The sequence below is a fragment of the Eptesicus fuscus genome, chromosome 24 (genome assembly GCF_027574615.1).
Source record: "Eptesicus fuscus isolate TK198812 chromosome 24, DD_ASM_mEF_20220401, whole genome shotgun sequence".
NCBI lineage: Eukaryota > Metazoa > Chordata > Mammalia > Chiroptera > Vespertilionidae > Eptesicus > Eptesicus fuscus.
The window spans coordinates 13,530,995-13,548,001 of record NC_072496.1 but is presented as its reverse complement, the minus strand read 5'-3'; the positions used below and the strand labels follow the sequence as shown (position 1 = coordinate 13,548,001).

General features: G+C 48.4%; 1 protein-coding gene across 1 annotated transcript; it reads right to left on the bottom strand.

Moving 5' to 3' along the window:
- Positions 1 to 7,925: 7,925 nt before the first annotated feature.
- On the bottom strand, positions 7,926 to 14,590 carry ZBTB18 (zinc finger and BTB domain containing 18). Its single transcript, XM_054713003.1, has 2 exons — positions 14,438 to 14,590; positions 7,926 to 9,515 (listed from the first exon to the last, which is right to left on the bottom strand). The coding sequence occupies exon 2, from the start codon at positions 9,499 to 9,501 to the stop codon at positions 7,933 to 7,935; it is 1,569 nt and encodes a 522-aa protein (XP_054568978.1). The 5' UTR covers positions 9,502 to 9,515; positions 14,438 to 14,590; the 3' UTR covers positions 7,926 to 7,932.
- Positions 14,591 to 17,007: the final 2,417 nt, after the last annotated feature.

Genomic DNA, 17,007 nt, shown 5'->3' with positions numbered 1-17,007 from the left:
CATTGGGGTGACAGAGCTTGGTCTCTGTGGAGGGGCATGCGACTCAGCGATCTGTGAGGGGAGGGCATCAGACACACCACATAGGTCTTCCAAAAATGGCGAATAATTGGGCCATTAGATGATTACCAAATTCTGGCCATTGGGTTTTTTTTGAGATTTGAATAACAAAATTAATTCATTCTTTCACAAGCAACCGGGCCCGCATGCTGATTTCAACATCCAGCCTACAGATGTAGGCTTGGGGTTGTTTTTGCGTGTGATGCTGAGAAGTTACGTGATTTCAGGAGAGAGGAAAAAGTACAGATGTACGATTAAATGAGAAAAGCGATATTGAGGATGCGTGGCCTCCTTCTTGGAACAGACTTTGAGACAGAAACACTGTTAAACAATCATTGAAAGCCCTCCCGTGCTGGTCAAGCCTCCGAGGAGCCTGCATTTTGACTGAAGTATTATTTCTTCTTCTTTTCTTTTTTTAAATGTATTTTATTGATTTTTTTTTACAGAGAGGAAGGGAGAGGGAGAGAGAGTTTGAAACATCGATGAGAGAGAAACATCGATCAGCTGCCTCCTGCACACCTCCTACTGGGGATGTGCTCGCCACCAAGGTACATGCCCTTGACCGGAATCGAACCTGGGACCCTTGAGTCCACAGGCAGACACTCTATCCACTGAGCCACACCGGTTAGGGCCGAAGTATTATTTCTACTGCAAGATAAGCACCTTTGCAAAGCAAACTGAGTAACTGGTGACAAGCCCTCCCTCCCTCCCTCCCCCTCTACACATAGGATTCTAGTACGGCTCTGAGGCATTCCTCAAGTAAAATAACATATAAATAGAATGTGAGAAATCACCACATGTTCTAGACTTCACACTCGGGGATGAAAAACAAAACTCCATTGTGCCCCGACATAGCCTCTATTTTTTTTTATTTTTTTTGTGTCTGTTTTTCTCTCTTAACCTAAGGATTCCATCCCATTCCAAGTTGTGTATTCTAATGAGGCCCCGGAAACCTCAGCCCTTGGTCCTTGGTCCTGCTGGCTCCGGCTGCTACACTGGGCCGATCGCAAATGTAGTTTTCATTTTCCAGTGGGTTTCGATTTCTTTTTATTTTTATTTTTTTTTGGAAAATGGTAGACACTCAGACACGGAAATCAGCACAGTTGGAGAATTCGGTTGTGTAACGGTGTCAGAATCGCCCTGCCTCAGCTGTAACCTCCTGAGATTAAAGAAGGACGCTGAGAAAAACGGAGGGCAGACTATGGAGGAGGAATTTTAGTTTGATTCGCCACAAAAATAAGAACCTGAAGGGATCTCCCATCTGCCAGGCTTCAGGCTGCTTTCGGCTTGTTCCGTTGCAACATCTCGGGGGTTTTTGAAGAGATCTGAAACAAATTTTGCACGGAGAAATTGCGTCTCATGTCCATGCTTGGAATATAAGCCTGTCCCATCTTCTTCCTCCTGTCACACCGTTAAGAGACCCATTTTCTCAAAGGCAGTTCGTTATAGAAATAACTTTATGAATTAGATTGTCTTGGAATATGGTTTTATACTCAAATTTCTTCCATCTGATGAGGATTTTAAATGACACAGAGAAACTTATAAATGAGAAGAAATAGTTTTGTGTTTTTTTTTTTACACTAAATCCAACTAGTGGCTCATGAACAATAAACACTTTTCTTAAATGTTTTACTGGTCTATTATCGTACAATCGCGCTTTTCTTAAAATTGTCCTTAGAAAGCATTGTCTGTCTAGCATACATGCAATGGGCATGTCCATATGACCATACAACTCGTTCACATGATGCAGTCCCAAAGAAATGGCCCGTGGAGAAGGTATAGGTCTCTTCTCAGTCTGCTTTTCAAAGCAATTTGAGATAATCACATGAAAAGCCTAAATGCTCTGACTTTGATCAAATATCATTTCAGGGCACGAGATCTAGAGAAATGTCTCTCCTAAGGCTCTCAACGGTGAAACACACACTGCATTATGGTTTTTAATGCAGCGACTATGTCCTTATTTAGAATTTAAGGAAAATATATTTTATATATATAATGTTTTTGTATCGATTTAGAGAGAGAGGGAGGGAGAGGGATAGAAACATTGATGAGAGAGAGACATCGATCGGCTGCCTCCTGCACACACACCCCCACCCCAACCAGGAATTGAAACGGGGACTTCATGGTTCATGGGTTGATGCTCAACCACTGAACCACACTGGCCGAGCCAGTAACATACATGTTCAAATCATACACAGTGAAGATACATCCTGTTGAGCTGTATCATATATCAAAAGTTAGCTCTGGTTTGGCAGAACACACACAAATAAGGTTATCGGTATTCTTTCAAGTTCACTATATATCCATTCTGCATTGAAACAACAGCTTGTATCGATCCTGTAACTGATGCCAATATTCAAATGCATTTTTCCATATACCACTTCATACTAACTCCAAATATGGCACACCTATGACAAACTTCAACATCTAGGCCAATAGGACTTTTAAAAACCCCTGGATAGTCGTTTTAAGCATGTATATTGACATTTAATAAAAACAACTTGATTTAATGATTAACTACAGAGATTGTAACCAACTGTAAATAAGTCATTTCCATGAACGGCCTCTCTCTGGGTGTCAGACTGCCTCTCAGAGCCACTCTTAATAGCCTCACTGAAACTGTTACTGACTAATGCGCTCCATGCTAAAGCCAAATTGGGTTTTCCCTCTTCTCCTGCCAAAGCTAGCTAGAGAGAATGCCGCCTATAGCAAAAGGCAAGCTCAACCCCGAACCCAGCCCCGGGGAAGATTGGCAAAGGCGGGGAAGTACCTGCAAATTCAAGAAAACAATTAGTTTTGAATTTCCTGTGGACTGGTCTCAGGTGAGGGAAGTGCCACGCTGACATAAACAATTGACAGCAAGCATCTGAGTCCATGTGAGTGAGAGTCACATCAGGAACGTTAACTGGAGAAAGCATCCCTCCCCAAAAAATCCCATTTCTTTCAAATACTTCAAATTTTTAGGGCGAAAAAAAAAAAAATTTTGGGGCCTGAATTAACTGGATAACTAATTCAACAATTAAGTGTAAGCAGATGCTTATAAGGTATTTGGGCTTAAAAAGCAATCTTTTCAAGCTACTGTTCCATTTCTAAGACCTCACCCATTCCTGTTACAAAGTCTTCAATTTAAAGACTTCAGCTTCTTTCCCCAGAAATTACAGCAACGAGTCAAGATTTCTAGGGAGTCAGTTTGCAAAAAGGCCAAAAGTTTGATTTTTTTAAATGTCTCTGAAATTGAATTAATATTTCTCAAAACCTCCAGTGACATCAATAAGCTCTGATTCCTTTTACAATAGTAAGAAAATCCGAGAGGGGTTGGGTTAGAAACATACACTGTTCCTTGTTATGGAACTAAATTCACTTGAATTTAAGTCAAAAGATAAAGTGTTCTACGTCTTGGACCGCAGGATCGCATCATTTTGACCACAGGATCTCGAGCAAAGACATTTTGCCACATTTCTGAAGGCGAAAGTAGAAAAATGTTCATCTTAAGGGACAACATCCTACTTGTGTAATACACTTGGACCACAGCCAAAATAAAACTCCTAAAAGCTATGTGCTTTTAAGAAAGAAATCTATTGCTTTGTTTTAAAATGGCATCATCTCTAGCATTTTAATGGCAAATGACTTAAATGAGAAGAATTGAGCTCTTCTGTCCTGAAATTCAAAATTCACTTACTTGATTCCCTGCTCCTTATCAGCAATTTCAAACATTGCAATAATTGCAACAAAAATGTAGATGAACCATCTATGAGTTAAATCTAAAATTACCTGAGTTTCCTAACCAGACGCATGTAAAAGTATCCCTCATTATATTAGAAATAAAAAAAAACTGTTTTAATCTCTATAGGAAGAAAATGTAGATATATATAATACAGAAAATTTTGAGACTTAAAAAAAATTCTTATCTGATATAATGGGGTTTACAAAGTCTAGTTTTAGATATTTTGTGTTTTATTGATAAAACTTGGGAAAATCAAAAGTTTTTTAGTGTTTCTTCTTAGGTTAAAAAAAACAGCTATTTTTTTTTTATGATAGTTCAAAAGACTTACTTGGAAAATGAACATTTCAGCCATTTAAATGTGAGCTATTATATAATTTAATATAATGTTCACCTCTTTCAGACTTCCCAATAACGTGTTTGCAGATAATCATAAGTCTGTTAAAGAAGAAGTCTACTTGATTCACCATTAATCTGAGAGCATAATTGACTAGAAAGGAAATTCAAAACCAGTATCTTTAACATTTTCTACTTCTAGGCTATTCCCCAGGGTATGCCCAGCCCACAATGCTGGGCCCACAGCGATCTGGGGCTAATTGATTATCTAAAAGAAACAGATGTGAAAAGTAAATGAAACTACCTATTTAAAATACACTATGTGTCAGCCAGATGTCAAGTCGGGGAGGGGGGAGGATTAATTTGGTTTCCAACTGTGGTCATTTGTGTAACTAATACTCTAGTTTTGCAAAGAATTTTTGAAATTATTTTTTTCCAAATTACCTGTCAAAACATTGCTTTTCCAAGTACAGCCAGTCAAGTTTAAGATAATGCTCTGCATTTTAAATGAGATGCTACATGAGAACTTGCAACACCTTCAGAAAGCTCAGAGGCACTGTCCAGCTCCGACGTCCTTTTTGAACCCGCGTGTAACTGCCCAAGAAATTACTCTGTGACGCTTTTAGGTGCAATGATGTTTTAATTGGTTAAGACCAAGTGTGAGTGTCATGTAATAGAAATCCTCTCTCAACAAAAAAGGGAAAAGTCGAATTCTAAATTATAAATGATTGTGCTTTATGATGCAAGTCATTTTGCATTTCCATCCAAGGCCATCAGGGAGCTTACACAGTCAAGTTCCGGACCTCTTATACCACTTTTTTTCTATGTGAGGATGTTAACCTTACTACAGGCCACGTAATATGTATTTTAGTTTTGACAGTAAGAATGTAAAACGACGTTTTCCTCTGTATCTTTTAAGGCTGGAATTTATGGGCAATTCGACTTCAGGATTTGCAAAAATTCTCAGGTCCGTGCTGGCCCGGCTCCACTTAGGACCACACGGTGCATGTGAGTGCGCCGTCAATTCCTTAGGTCAACCAGCAACGCTCCCGTCCTGATATGCCCAACGACACACTCCGGAAGTTGGGACCATCACAAAAATTAGGGAACAGAGTACTTTAAATGGTTCCCTGGACTTTATTACATTTTAAAACTTAAACTTAGGAAAACCTGGGGGCTTCCGAGTTCACCCAGCCACAAAAAGGATGTATATAAGTTAATCTTGAACCATCAAATGCCTGCTAATTCAATTGCCTAGAATTCCAGTCATTAGCCAAGCAGTCTTCCAAATTAAGACATCCGGTCTCCTTCAATTTTCCACTTAAAACAGAACACAGAAGAATAGATCTGACCAATCAACTTAGGATAAAATTACCCATGAAAATGACTTATGCGCAGGGATTAGGAGCTGGGCAGCGTCTTGATGGAAAACCCTATGCGACCACTTGAGGTTTCATGGATTCACACATTTCCAGGGAATTACCTTCACATTTGTGATCGTAGAGGTTGTAGAAAATGGGCCACACTTTTAAAATGTGCATTTAGTATCGTCTTAAATGACTAGAAGCAAAAATGTTTGCACATTTCCATGTGAGTGATTTGAAGGCATTCTAATAATTTCAGAAGCTCTGAATAGAGCTGACCTTAAAAACAAAGATGCCATGTATGATACACACTTAGGGTCATGGAGTACATAGTCACAATTAAAACAGCACACGAGAAACTGAGTTCATATAATTTATTGCAGTTAGCACACAGTTTAAAAATTCACCAACACACCAACAGTACAAAACTAAACAGCATTATAAGTTATTCCCCCCTCAGGAAAATAAAACATACTATGATTGTCAAAGCTAGATGTCAGTCTAAGTTTTAGAACAAAGGAAGAATGTGAAACTAAGAGGAAAAAGTAATCACTCACAATGACCACAAAAAGAAAATTCAAAAGAAAGTCCGTTTTCTCACAGACATTGATTGTCTTCTCTAAATTAATAAAAATTATTTTAACATAAACTGTATTTAAAAAAAAACAACAAACTAGAAACTCTTCAAGTAACTAAAGATAATGCTCCAAGGCCATTTTCACAGCTTTTTTTTGTTTGTTTGTTTGCTTTAAATGCCATTACAGCCAAATTAACACACATTTGACCAAATATTTCCAAAACAGTCCAGCAACACACAATGGAGTTTTCCATTCAGTATCTTAAGCACAAAAATAGGCTATGTTTACAGTAGTTAAGGCGATCAAATTTTAAACAAAAGCAATTAAAAAAAAAAAAAAAAGGGAAAAACAGCAAACGTTTTCCATGCTACTCCCATAGACCTTATTTGTAAGTGCAAGACAGGAAAACAAACACTGTGCAAAATGCTCTCGCCCCGTGCGCCGGTCACCACACCGCACGCTGGGCTGCAGCCTCTGCCGCCACCACATAGTCTACTAACCCCCTCCCCACGTCAATCAAGGCAGTCCAGTCCTTTCAGCCTGGGGCTTTTTCAGTCCATAGAATCTTTTCATGAGTCGGGGGAGGGGTGGGAGGTGGGATAGGGAGGGCGGGTAAGGAAGAAGGGGAGAAAAAGGAAGGGGGAAAAAAAAAAAAAAAAAGAATGACCTATTGTCAATTTGTGCAGTAGTTATTCTAAAGATGCTCAACTGGGTATAAATGTGTACACCTAAACTTCGAGCTGGCATGGGTTTGTGCAATCAGAAGTTTGTTATAAATGCACACTGCACATGCAAATCTTTAAGCCGTTTGTAAACATTTATATTTTCCTTGTTATGTAGCGAAGTTATCAATTTGCAGCTTAAGTTTTTATTCAGCTTAACAGTTTCAACTTAAAAACAGTGGGAAAGTCGATTTAAATTATATAAAATAAAAACAAAAACAGTGCATTTACGTTCTTCATAACACCAGGTTATTTCCCAAATGGTGCTATTTTTTTTTTCTAAGGAAATTAAATAATTTTAAACTCACTCGTTAAAGTTATACAATGCAAACAAAGACAAAAATATATCGAAACTCATGCATTTCTGTAGCGTTAATATTTACTCTTCAAGACTCAACTAAGAGCATCAACACAACCTGTCAAGTTCTTTTGACACCCCCCCCCAGCCCGTGTAATCAATTACAGTATACAATAACAGTAATTCACATTTTCAACACAGTTCAACACTGCTGAAGCTGCAATATCCTCTTCATCCCAAGCAAACCTTCACAAAGACGGCGTCCCAGTGACCCCAGTGTACGCTCATCATTGCTCTCACTGGGAACCGTCAGAAAACCAGAAGTTGCCACAGAAAGTTTTAAGTCAACTGCTTGTTTAAAAATAGATAATCCAGCATTTCAGAAATTTTCCATTTGGGTCTAAAAGCATTCAGGTTTCCAACAGCCAGAAAAGGTTCATGCAATTTGAGACATATAAAGAGGCTAATAAAACTGGAGGGAATGTCTACTTCCAAACAAAAAAAGTGGGGGGGGAAAAAGACCTCCAGAGACAATGCAGCGTTGACAAAATGAAGCCCTAGGATCGCTTCTGCGATAGGAAGGTTCGTTTCAAAGGTTCTCGTTGGCTTACTTCCCCTACCCCTCAAAGAAAAACACCTCTCTATCCTCTGCCCTGCCCTAAGTTTCTTTATCAGTATGCTAAATTAGTGAGATTCTCATGCTATTCTAAAGTGCAAAAACAAGTTAATATCCCAACTTTTTAGTTCCAGGAAACAAGACTGCTTTTAGACCGTACCACAACTATATAGAGATCTATGTATATATATGTATATATATATATATATATATATATTATAATTATATATATATATAAAATTATTTCCAGAGTTCTTGCGAGCTATCTTCTAAGGTCCAGTCTCTGACAGTGGGCAAGCTCAGTGCTTCGCTTTTGACAGACAAGGAGTTCACCAACTCACAGTGGAACTTGCGGATGTGTCTGTACAGGTCCCCCGACTGCGTGAACCTGCGCTCGCACCACTTGCACGCGTGCGGCTTCTCGCGGGTGTGCACCACGGCGTGGCGGCTCAGGTTGTGCGAGTACTGGAAGCTCTTGCCGCACTGGGTGCAGGTGTAGGGCTTCTCGCCCGAGTGGGTCCTCTCGTGGCGCTTGAGCGTGTACATGCAGGAGAAGGTCTTGCCGCACAGCGAGCAGGTGGGCACGTTGACGTCGGCGGCCGGCTTGCTGCGGATGCCGTCCTGCTCGCGGAAGTGCGTGCTCAGGTGGATCTGCAGGATGTGCGGGCTGGGGAAGACCTTGTTGCACAGCGGGCACATGAAGATCTGGCCGGCCGGGCTCAGGATGTTGGACACGTAGGGCAGCAGGCTGCTCTCCATGCCGCCCTCCACCGGCCCGCGCTCGCTCTCCGGGGTCAGCATCTCGTCGTCGCTGGCTTTGTCCTCCCGCTCGAGCTCCCGCAGGACCGAGTCCTCCCTCAGCGGAGCCAGATGGGCCGGCTCATACTGTACCCTGGTATTAGCGCCCACACTCTCTTTCCCAGTGCTATGCTCCATGTCATAGTCATTAGTGCCAACATCGCTCTCATCACAGGAGGCCTCTTTCTCCACCTTCACCTGCACCAGGTTGCTTCTCAGCACGTCCTGTGAAGAGAAATAAGAGCTGTTCAGATTTTCAACGCCCGAAAGGCTGGACTTGACAGACAGGTCCAGCACGCAGTCAACATCTGCCGCATCCCTCACGGAGGTGACAGACCTCTGCGACAAAGACTCGGTGGAGCTGCAGGGGCTGGCTACTGTTTTTCCAGCTGCTGTGGCGTGCGGCTCGGCCTCCCCGCCCGCCTGGGGGATGCCGGCGGAGTCCGAGGGCAATCGCATCCACATGGTCCCGGGCTCGCCCGCCAGGTCCCTTTTGCTGGGCAGGATGTTCAGTTTCTCGTCTTCTCCTTCATCTTCGTCACTGGGCAGGTCGCCAGCCATGTGGCTGCTGCCGTCGGAGAGGCTCTCGACTTTGTCCGAGCAGCTCGAGGCGTCTTCCTCCTTCTTGGTGCTGTCGGCCTCCGTGGTGGCTTTCTCTTTCAGCTTCTTCTTGCAGACTTTGACGATGTCGTACATGTGCAGATAGCTGGCAGCTGCCAGCACGTCTTCAATGGGCAAGTCTTTGAACTGGAGTTTCCCTTCGTACATGAATTCGAGCAGGAGAGCGAAGGCCGGGGCCGTGACAATGTCGCTGTTCAGATGAACAATGTCCCTTTTGTCCAGCTGGTCCTTGTAGAAGAGGTGGAAGTACATGCTGCACGAAGCCAGCACGGCGCGGTGCGCGCGGAACTGGGCATCTCCCACCAGCACCGTGCAGTCACAGAGGAAGCCCTGGTGTCTCTGCTCGCTCAGACACTGCAGCAAATGCCTGCTGTGGTCTGGGAACTCCATGCTGTCTTCATAACCTGCCGAGAGAGACATTCCTCATGAGAGCCACTTCTCAACTTTCCACGCCAGTCCCCGCACAGAAAATAATAATTCGGCTTGGCAGCCGGGGTACACGTCCCTGAATTTTAATCAGGCGTCTGACCCAAAGACGACCACATCACATGCACGCAACCTAAATGCGGGAAGAAGAGGCACGCTCTCCAGACTTCCTTCCCCCAGCCCCAGTCTGTGGTGCGTCCCACCTTCCTTGAACTTTCAGTCAAGTTTTCAAAGCCTTGATTTCAGGATCGTCTCTGACTGAGGATAAGGACTTAGATCCCTCTCAGAAGCGTTTAGTTAACGCTCCTCACCAAATGAAGTCCCACCAAACCTACAAAATAGCTTGAATTTCAAAGGGAACAACTCATAATGAACAAAGAGAAGTCCCAAGCACACTCTGGGAGATTCAGGAAACGTGTCTGACCATTCTTTTTATTACTTTTGATACCTGATTGTGCTTACAAAGCACAATTCAAACATACACATTCGGTTGAATGATAATTAAAAAAAAAAAACCCATCATGAAATTGCATAATTAGTCCAGGAATTAGCAAACAACTTTCTTTTAAAGTCCGAGTGTTATAACAACAAAAGCCCTGCGTGTAAAAACAGATGTGAGTGCCTCCGATCTCAGGTACAGCGCACATGCACGGGGCAGGAGGAGCTGCGCCAACAGATGGGAGAGATCATCTTTACTACGGATCCATCCAAATATTTTTTTAATGAATTGAGAAAAATGGTTATTATTTCTTTGGGAAATCTGTACCTCTAGAGACTTGGGAGCCAGAAGGGCTTTATTTAACTCTGAAAAAATCTTATCTAAACTTTGATCCTTTGCAAAAGCAAGATGAGTTCCATATTCAAATTAATTCCAACTTTTAAATAAAAGCATATTATGTTCAAATGAAATTCAAAAGCTTTACAGGTTCAACATAAAAAAAGCCATACTAGAAAAAGAGAAACTATTTTTTCCCCCCTGACTCTGCCTTACCTCTGTCAACAGAAAATACTTTGTTTCAACATAACTTGATATATTTTCCTTTCCCACTAGCTTCTATTCTTTCAAATCCGCATTGTTGCCCTGGTTTTCTGGTGAAGGGGGGATGAAAGGGAGGGAGAGGCAAGGCGAGGCTGTACAATGGGTCAAAATTCAACTCCTTAAAACCAAAGAAAACCCCACTTCCCCTTTCCTGTGCCAAAAGCAGGGTTCCACCCACCCAGCCCAGAAAGCACAGTAGGAGAATGGGTACACAGTCATTTCATATTTAGAAACTCCTTCCCTGCCTTTTTTCTACACTTTGCCCGAGGTGGGCTGAAACTTTCATCCTAACCCCAAAACCAGTCTGCAAGATGCCACTGCGGAATACACCAAGATTTACAAGACAATCACTCCGAGTGCCCCACAGCGAACATCAATCCTAATCCTTGAGAGGACTAAAAATAAAGATTGGAGGGCAGCTCACAAGGTAGCCGTGATCAAATTAGGAGGCTGAGAGGACAGAGAGGGCCGAAGAAGGAAGCTTATAAACATCTGATCCAGCTGACGGTGGCCATATGGCAGCTGCAGCCCAGATAAAGAGATTAAGAACAGAGGAGTGCGATTACAGCTGTCTGGCCAATTCAGGCAGCTCAACCCTACAAGTTCTAAATTAGTCGCTAACACAAAAACTCCTGCAAATAATTACTGTTATGCTGAAATAAAAGATCTCTTAAATATATATTGGAAAGAGAAATGAGGAAACCAAACTATTCTCCTGAGGACAAAAGTTTTCTTGTGTGTTGTTTTTTTTTTTCCTTTTTAAAAAACCTTCGGTTTCAAAAGCACCACACAGCTGTATGTTTCAGCAGTGCTGCTGAATGTTTGTGAAGAATAAAGTTTCACAGTGGAATTAATTACACAACAACCTAGCTTCTCAACTAGAATAATCTTCTCTTGTAAGTTTGAATGTGGATTCCAGAGAGTTTACTGTTTCTCCCCGACCCCAAAAGCAAAAGGAATCTAAACAGCAGTGAAAAACAACAATATAAAGCATTTTAATCCAAAGTGATCTCAAAAAGCACTATGTCAAAGCTTTTCTTAACATTTCAAAACTTGAAATATTTCTGTGTATTAAAGTTCTTTACTTGCTCAAAGCAAAAGGGATAAAAATTAAAACTACCCAAACCCCAAGACTTTCAACTCCAATAAGATGTCCATTTAATGCTCCATTTCATACATTATTCCTAAACTGGATTAGAAAAGTAATGTGATTTCTTTTAAAATTAAATAAACAAAACACCCAAACACAAATATGCTCCATCTAATCTCTTGCTACTCCTACCTTTAGGACACATAAACCTGATTAAGTCCTTTCCTCGGAGGCTTGCTGGCTCCAGGTCTGTTACATCGGTGGAAAAAAGCAGACTAAGAGAGACAGATGCAAAGTGGAGATGATGTTCGAGAGGAATGAGGTACCTTCCCCACCACACAGACCCGCACACACTGGCTCCCTGTCTGTGTGTTAGAATAAAAGGCTGAGGGATGGCAGGCTGTCAGCTGCTCTGACATCATGTTCAGATGGAAATGCTACCTCCAGCTGTGCTCCTTTTAATGCCATATGCTACTCCTCTACACTCCTGCCACCAGCTTTTTCTTAGGAGAACTTTTCTCTTCTGTTAGTATAAACAAAATACTTCAAAGTCTCCCCTTTTTTCCCCCAAACTTTCTAACAGCAGAAATTGAAAAACGCAGCATATGGAGTTCTGCTGTATTTATGGACTAGCAACACTTCTGTCTGAGGCTGGTGGCCGCGCACTGACTGACAGCACCCTCAAGCCAGGGGGCTATTCTGGAAGCCCAGGCTGGCTTTCCCCCACTCCCACCTTTCCTTTCAAAGGCAGTTTAAGGACATTTTTAAACCAACCCCTTGGACATCTCCAGTCCCTTTTTAACATTATTACGGCACCTTTTTTTTTTCTTTCTTTCTTTCTGCTGAGATAATGGTGCCCGTCTCAGGATGTTGGGAGACTAACCATGACTTCAGCCTGGCTCACTGTGTTATTTCACTCTTATTTAACTACTTATCTACCTACAGTGACCTTCTCAGGAAAATGTCTCACCGTCAGTTACATGCAAATTTCAGTTTCCACTATCAACACACCGAAAGCGCACTTTCTGAAATCCTGGAAAGTGCTTCAGTTCACCGAGACCCATGCAGCAAGTCAGCCACCCTGCTCCAGCCCCTTCCAATGAACGCTGCACCTGCCTTTCTGCTCCGACCCTCGGCTCACAAAAAGCAGAACCTCGTCTTCCCTTCAATCTGGGTCCCATAACCACCTTTTTTTGGGGGGGGGGGGGGGGGTCACTCTGTAATGTTTGTGATCACAAGAAAACCTTTCCAGGGAGAGCGCGTGGGGGCAGGTCTGGGAAGTTTGGGAACTTGCGAGCTGGACGGACTTCGTGGGCCTGTCCGAATGGCTGATGAAATCGGAACGTAAGCCGGGCTGGGCGGCCGGGTGCCCCGCAAGGTGCTGCGACAGCTGTGAATGTCAAGTCCATCCCCACGGGGACGGCGCGGGGAGGGGAGGGGAGGGGAGGGAGCGGGGCCCCGGCGCGAGCGCGGCGGCCCTGGGGGTGCTCCCCCCCGACACCCCCCCCCCCGCCTCCGTCCTCGGGAGAAAAGCACGCCGCCGGGCTCCGGAGGGAACAAAGCCCACGGCCCGGTCCTGTCCTCCTCGCCTTCCCAAAGTCACCAGCCTAACTTTCCCCAACTTCGCGATGAATGACACAATTACGAATGCCTGTTTCAGGAGGCGCTCTCCGCGGCGGAACGCCTGCCCGGCCCCACACACCGGCTCGCCGCACATGCCCTCGCCCCATTCCGCCGCAATCGGACATTCATCAGCCCGTTTACCCGGTGGGGTGGGGGCGGGCTGACAGTTTAATGAGCCCCGAGCACCGCCGGGGGCCGGCCGGCGGCTCCCAGTCCACAAATCAACCCCTCGCGTCCAGCTACCGCGGGGCCGGGGAGCTGGGGGAGGTCGGGTTTTGTTTTTCAAAGAGGTTGGGGTGGGAGGGGGGGCGGGGGACGGGGACGGTGGGGAGTGGGGAGCCATGCAAATCTCCCCGTAGTGGGCTGTGCAATCAAAACACTCGGGGAAAGAGGAAGGTTCAACCCCAGGGAAGGGGGTGGAGGGCGTCGAGCCGGTGCAGCAGGAAAACACCTTCCACAACAGCCGAGAAAACAGACCCGGGTCAAGGCAGCAACAAAAGAAAAGTCGTAAGAAGAAGCCGGGCGGGGGGGGGGGGGGCGGGGGGTGGAGGGAGGCGGGTGGTGGCTACCGCTTCCCCGCCGCCCCGGCCGGCCAGCCAGCCCCCGGGCCTCCCGGCAACTGCACCCGCCCGGGGGGGAGGGAGGGGGGCTCCCCCGCAGCCCCTCCCCCGGGCGCCACTGCAGCTGCACCGGTCCCCGGAGCGCGGCCGTCCCGGGCGCCACTGCAGCTGCGGCGGCTCCCAAGCCCCCTCCCCCCGCCCGCCGCCCTCCGCACCCGGGAGGCGCCACCGCAGCTGCACCGGCCGGGAGCCCGCCCCGCGCCGCAGCTGCACCGGCCCGGGGGGGGGGTGCGGGGAGAGACCGGAGGGGGGCGCGGCGCGGAGCCGGCCAGCCCGCACCCCGCCCGACCCCGCAGCTGCAGCCCCGGCCCCGCGCCCGGGCCTCCCGCAGCTGCGCCGCCCTCCCGCCGCCCAACCGCTCCGACCGCACAAACTAACTCCACTCGCGGGGGGCGCCCCCGGCCGGCCCGCCCTCCGCCCACACCGCCCCGCCGGCCGGCCGGCCGCACAGCTGGCGCCCCCCCGCCCGCCGGGGGTCGGGGCGCAGAGGGGCGCCGGGTCAGAGGCCGGGACCGGCGCGGGACTCACACGGAGCGGCCCAAGTCACCGCGTCCCCGCCGCCGCCGCCGCCGCCGCCGCGTCCTCCGCCTCCGCCTCCCGGCCGTCGCCGCCGCCGGACTTGGTGGGCTTCCTCCTCCTCGCGCCCCCTCCCTCCCGGCCCCCCCCCACCCCCCAAGCCCGGCTCCGTCGCCCGCTCCCCCTGCCCCCTCCCGCCCACCCGCCCCCGCTGGCAGCCGGAGGAGCGCGGCGGAGCGAAGAGGCCCCACTCTCAACGGCTCCCCATGGCAGCAGCCCAGCGGCGGCCGCAGCCTGCCAGACACCGCGAGGGAGCGAGCGAGGAGCGAGCGGAGCCGCCGGGCCGGGGGGGCGGGGCGGGGGGGGCCGCGGGGAGGGGGCGGGAGGACGCACCACGCACGCACGCGGCGGCGCCGGCCAGATGTTGCCCCCCCTCGGCCCGCCCCCTCTTCCCCATGCCTCCTACCCCCCACCCCCCCCTGCGGCGCTGGGCTCCTGCGATTGACCGAAAGCGCCCGGACCCGCGCTGCCCGCCCGCCCCCGGCCGCAGTCTCCTCCAATAGGAGGGCGGCTTTTTCGGGAGGGCGGAGGCAGTGGCGGGCAATCGTCGGACTGGCAAGAGGGCCCGGCCAATGGGAGAAGCGGGCTTGGGCTGCCGCTCGCGCGCCCCAATCACAGGCCGTATGTGCCGGGGTGGGGGCGGGGCCCGCGCGGGGGGGGGGGGCCGGGCGGGCGCGGCGCGGGGCGGAGCCCTCGGGCGGGCGCAGCGGCGGCGGCGGTGGCAGCGGCGCCCCTCTGGGTGACTTGGCCGTGAGAAAGTGAAAGGAGCCCGCGGGCGGCGGCGACAGCTGCGCGGGGAGGGGCTTGTTTCCCGGCGCGGAGGCCTCGCGCGCGGTGGGGTGGCGGAGCCGGCGCTCCGGTGGGGCACCGTGACAACCATAAATACACTTTCCAACGTGGTGGGGCTGGGCCGCTCCAAGTTGAGCAGGTACCCCCGGGAGGCCGGGCACTCGGGGGCGCCGATGGCTCGAGTCCGGCATTCGGTGCTCACTCGGTTCCCTGTGAGCTGTGGGGGTGACGCCGTCCGGGGCCCTCGGCTGCCTGCCGGGGCGGGGAGCAGGGCTAAGGGACGTTCTTGCCCGACCCTGCGGCGCCCCGTTTCTGCCCGGTGCACCCGGGGCGCTGCGGGGCGACCGGCGCAGGGAGGCCGTTTCTGGCCGCCGTTCTCGCTGCGGCGGAGCCGGGCGCCTGCATTCCCCCGGGAGCCCTCGTGTCCGCTGTGTGCTTGCACCGTGACAAGTAAAGACATCCCCCCCGAGTGACCAAATGTTAGGGAATTACCGTCAAATTGGTGCTTGTAGAAACCGTAGCCTGATTCCTTAATTGCTACGTTTCAAGCCACAACTTCAAACTGCGGAGGGAAGGACGACGTGGGGCTGCTTACTGCATGTTGCCTGGCTCCTGCCTTCCTTCCAATGCACTTTTATTTCCATTTCTCTTCTTTGCCATGAAGCCGTGTGCATGGTGGCCACGAGGAATTCTAGAAACCTAGCACCCTCAAGACACTGGAAACCTGGACAAGTCCAAAGCTGGCCCAAGGACAGAAAACAGAAAAACTGCGGAGGGAAGAAGTCATGGGCAAATGGAAGGTGTTGACTCTCGGCTGGCCCGGAGCCGGCCCTGGCGAGCCTGTTGCTAACCAACTTGCCAGGAGACCTTTCCACCGGGCAACATGCGCCTCCCCCGCGCCCCAGGCCCCGAGGCGTGAGCTCGCCCGGTGCAAGCATTGTGTGGGCCCCGTCGGACAGGGGCAATGACGAATGAAGTCCAAACAGGGGCACAGAACATGCCAGACCCGAAATCGTGTCGGGAATGGCCTGTTAGGGGCAGGAATGGGGGGGGACCTTCTCTGCCCTCTCACCTCTTATCTTTCCAGATGCCCCCCCTGATGGACCACGGAGGTCAAAGCCGTCCCTAGAGCGAGAGTCTGTGATCCCATGAAATCCAGGCTGGGCCAAAGTAGGTTTCCAGCGGTGACCAGGCAGAGCCTGATGCTTGTCTTATTGATTATTGTCTCGTTTTTCCATACGGACCACCGTAAATCTACCTTGGCCCAGCCCTGTAGAATGTTGTTTCTGTGCTTCTAGGTGAATGCTAGGTCCTTTCAGTCTGTTGGTAGGAGGCCCAAGTTCAGTGTGACCTGTTTCAAGTTAGGGAAATTGTTGTAAATGTTCTTGATGGATGACATACACGGTGAAAAAAAAAAAAAGTGAAAATGGGTATATGTTTTACCAAGAAGTTTGGGGAAAGATCAGGGGGAGTGCATCCTCCGAGCTGTTCCTCACCTACTGAAGGTTGAAAGGAACAAGTCTCTGGATGAATAGAGTGGCTTGATAGTGTCAGGAGAGTAAGTAATGAAACCATGAGGACAGCAGAACGTTCAGATTGCCCACAGGAAGCTTAGAAACTCAGCCCTAAGGCGTCTACTGCAAAAACCACCGCTCTAACAAAAGGTTTTACAGAACAGTCCCACCCGTGGGAGGACGGCCCCAAGGTCCGATGGGAGACACTGATACATCACA

Coding starts and splice junctions, on each gene's coding strand:
- ZBTB18 (XM_054713003.1), bottom strand. CDS start 9,501: ATGGAGTTCCCAGACCACAGCAGGCATTTGCTGCAGTGTCTGAGCGAG.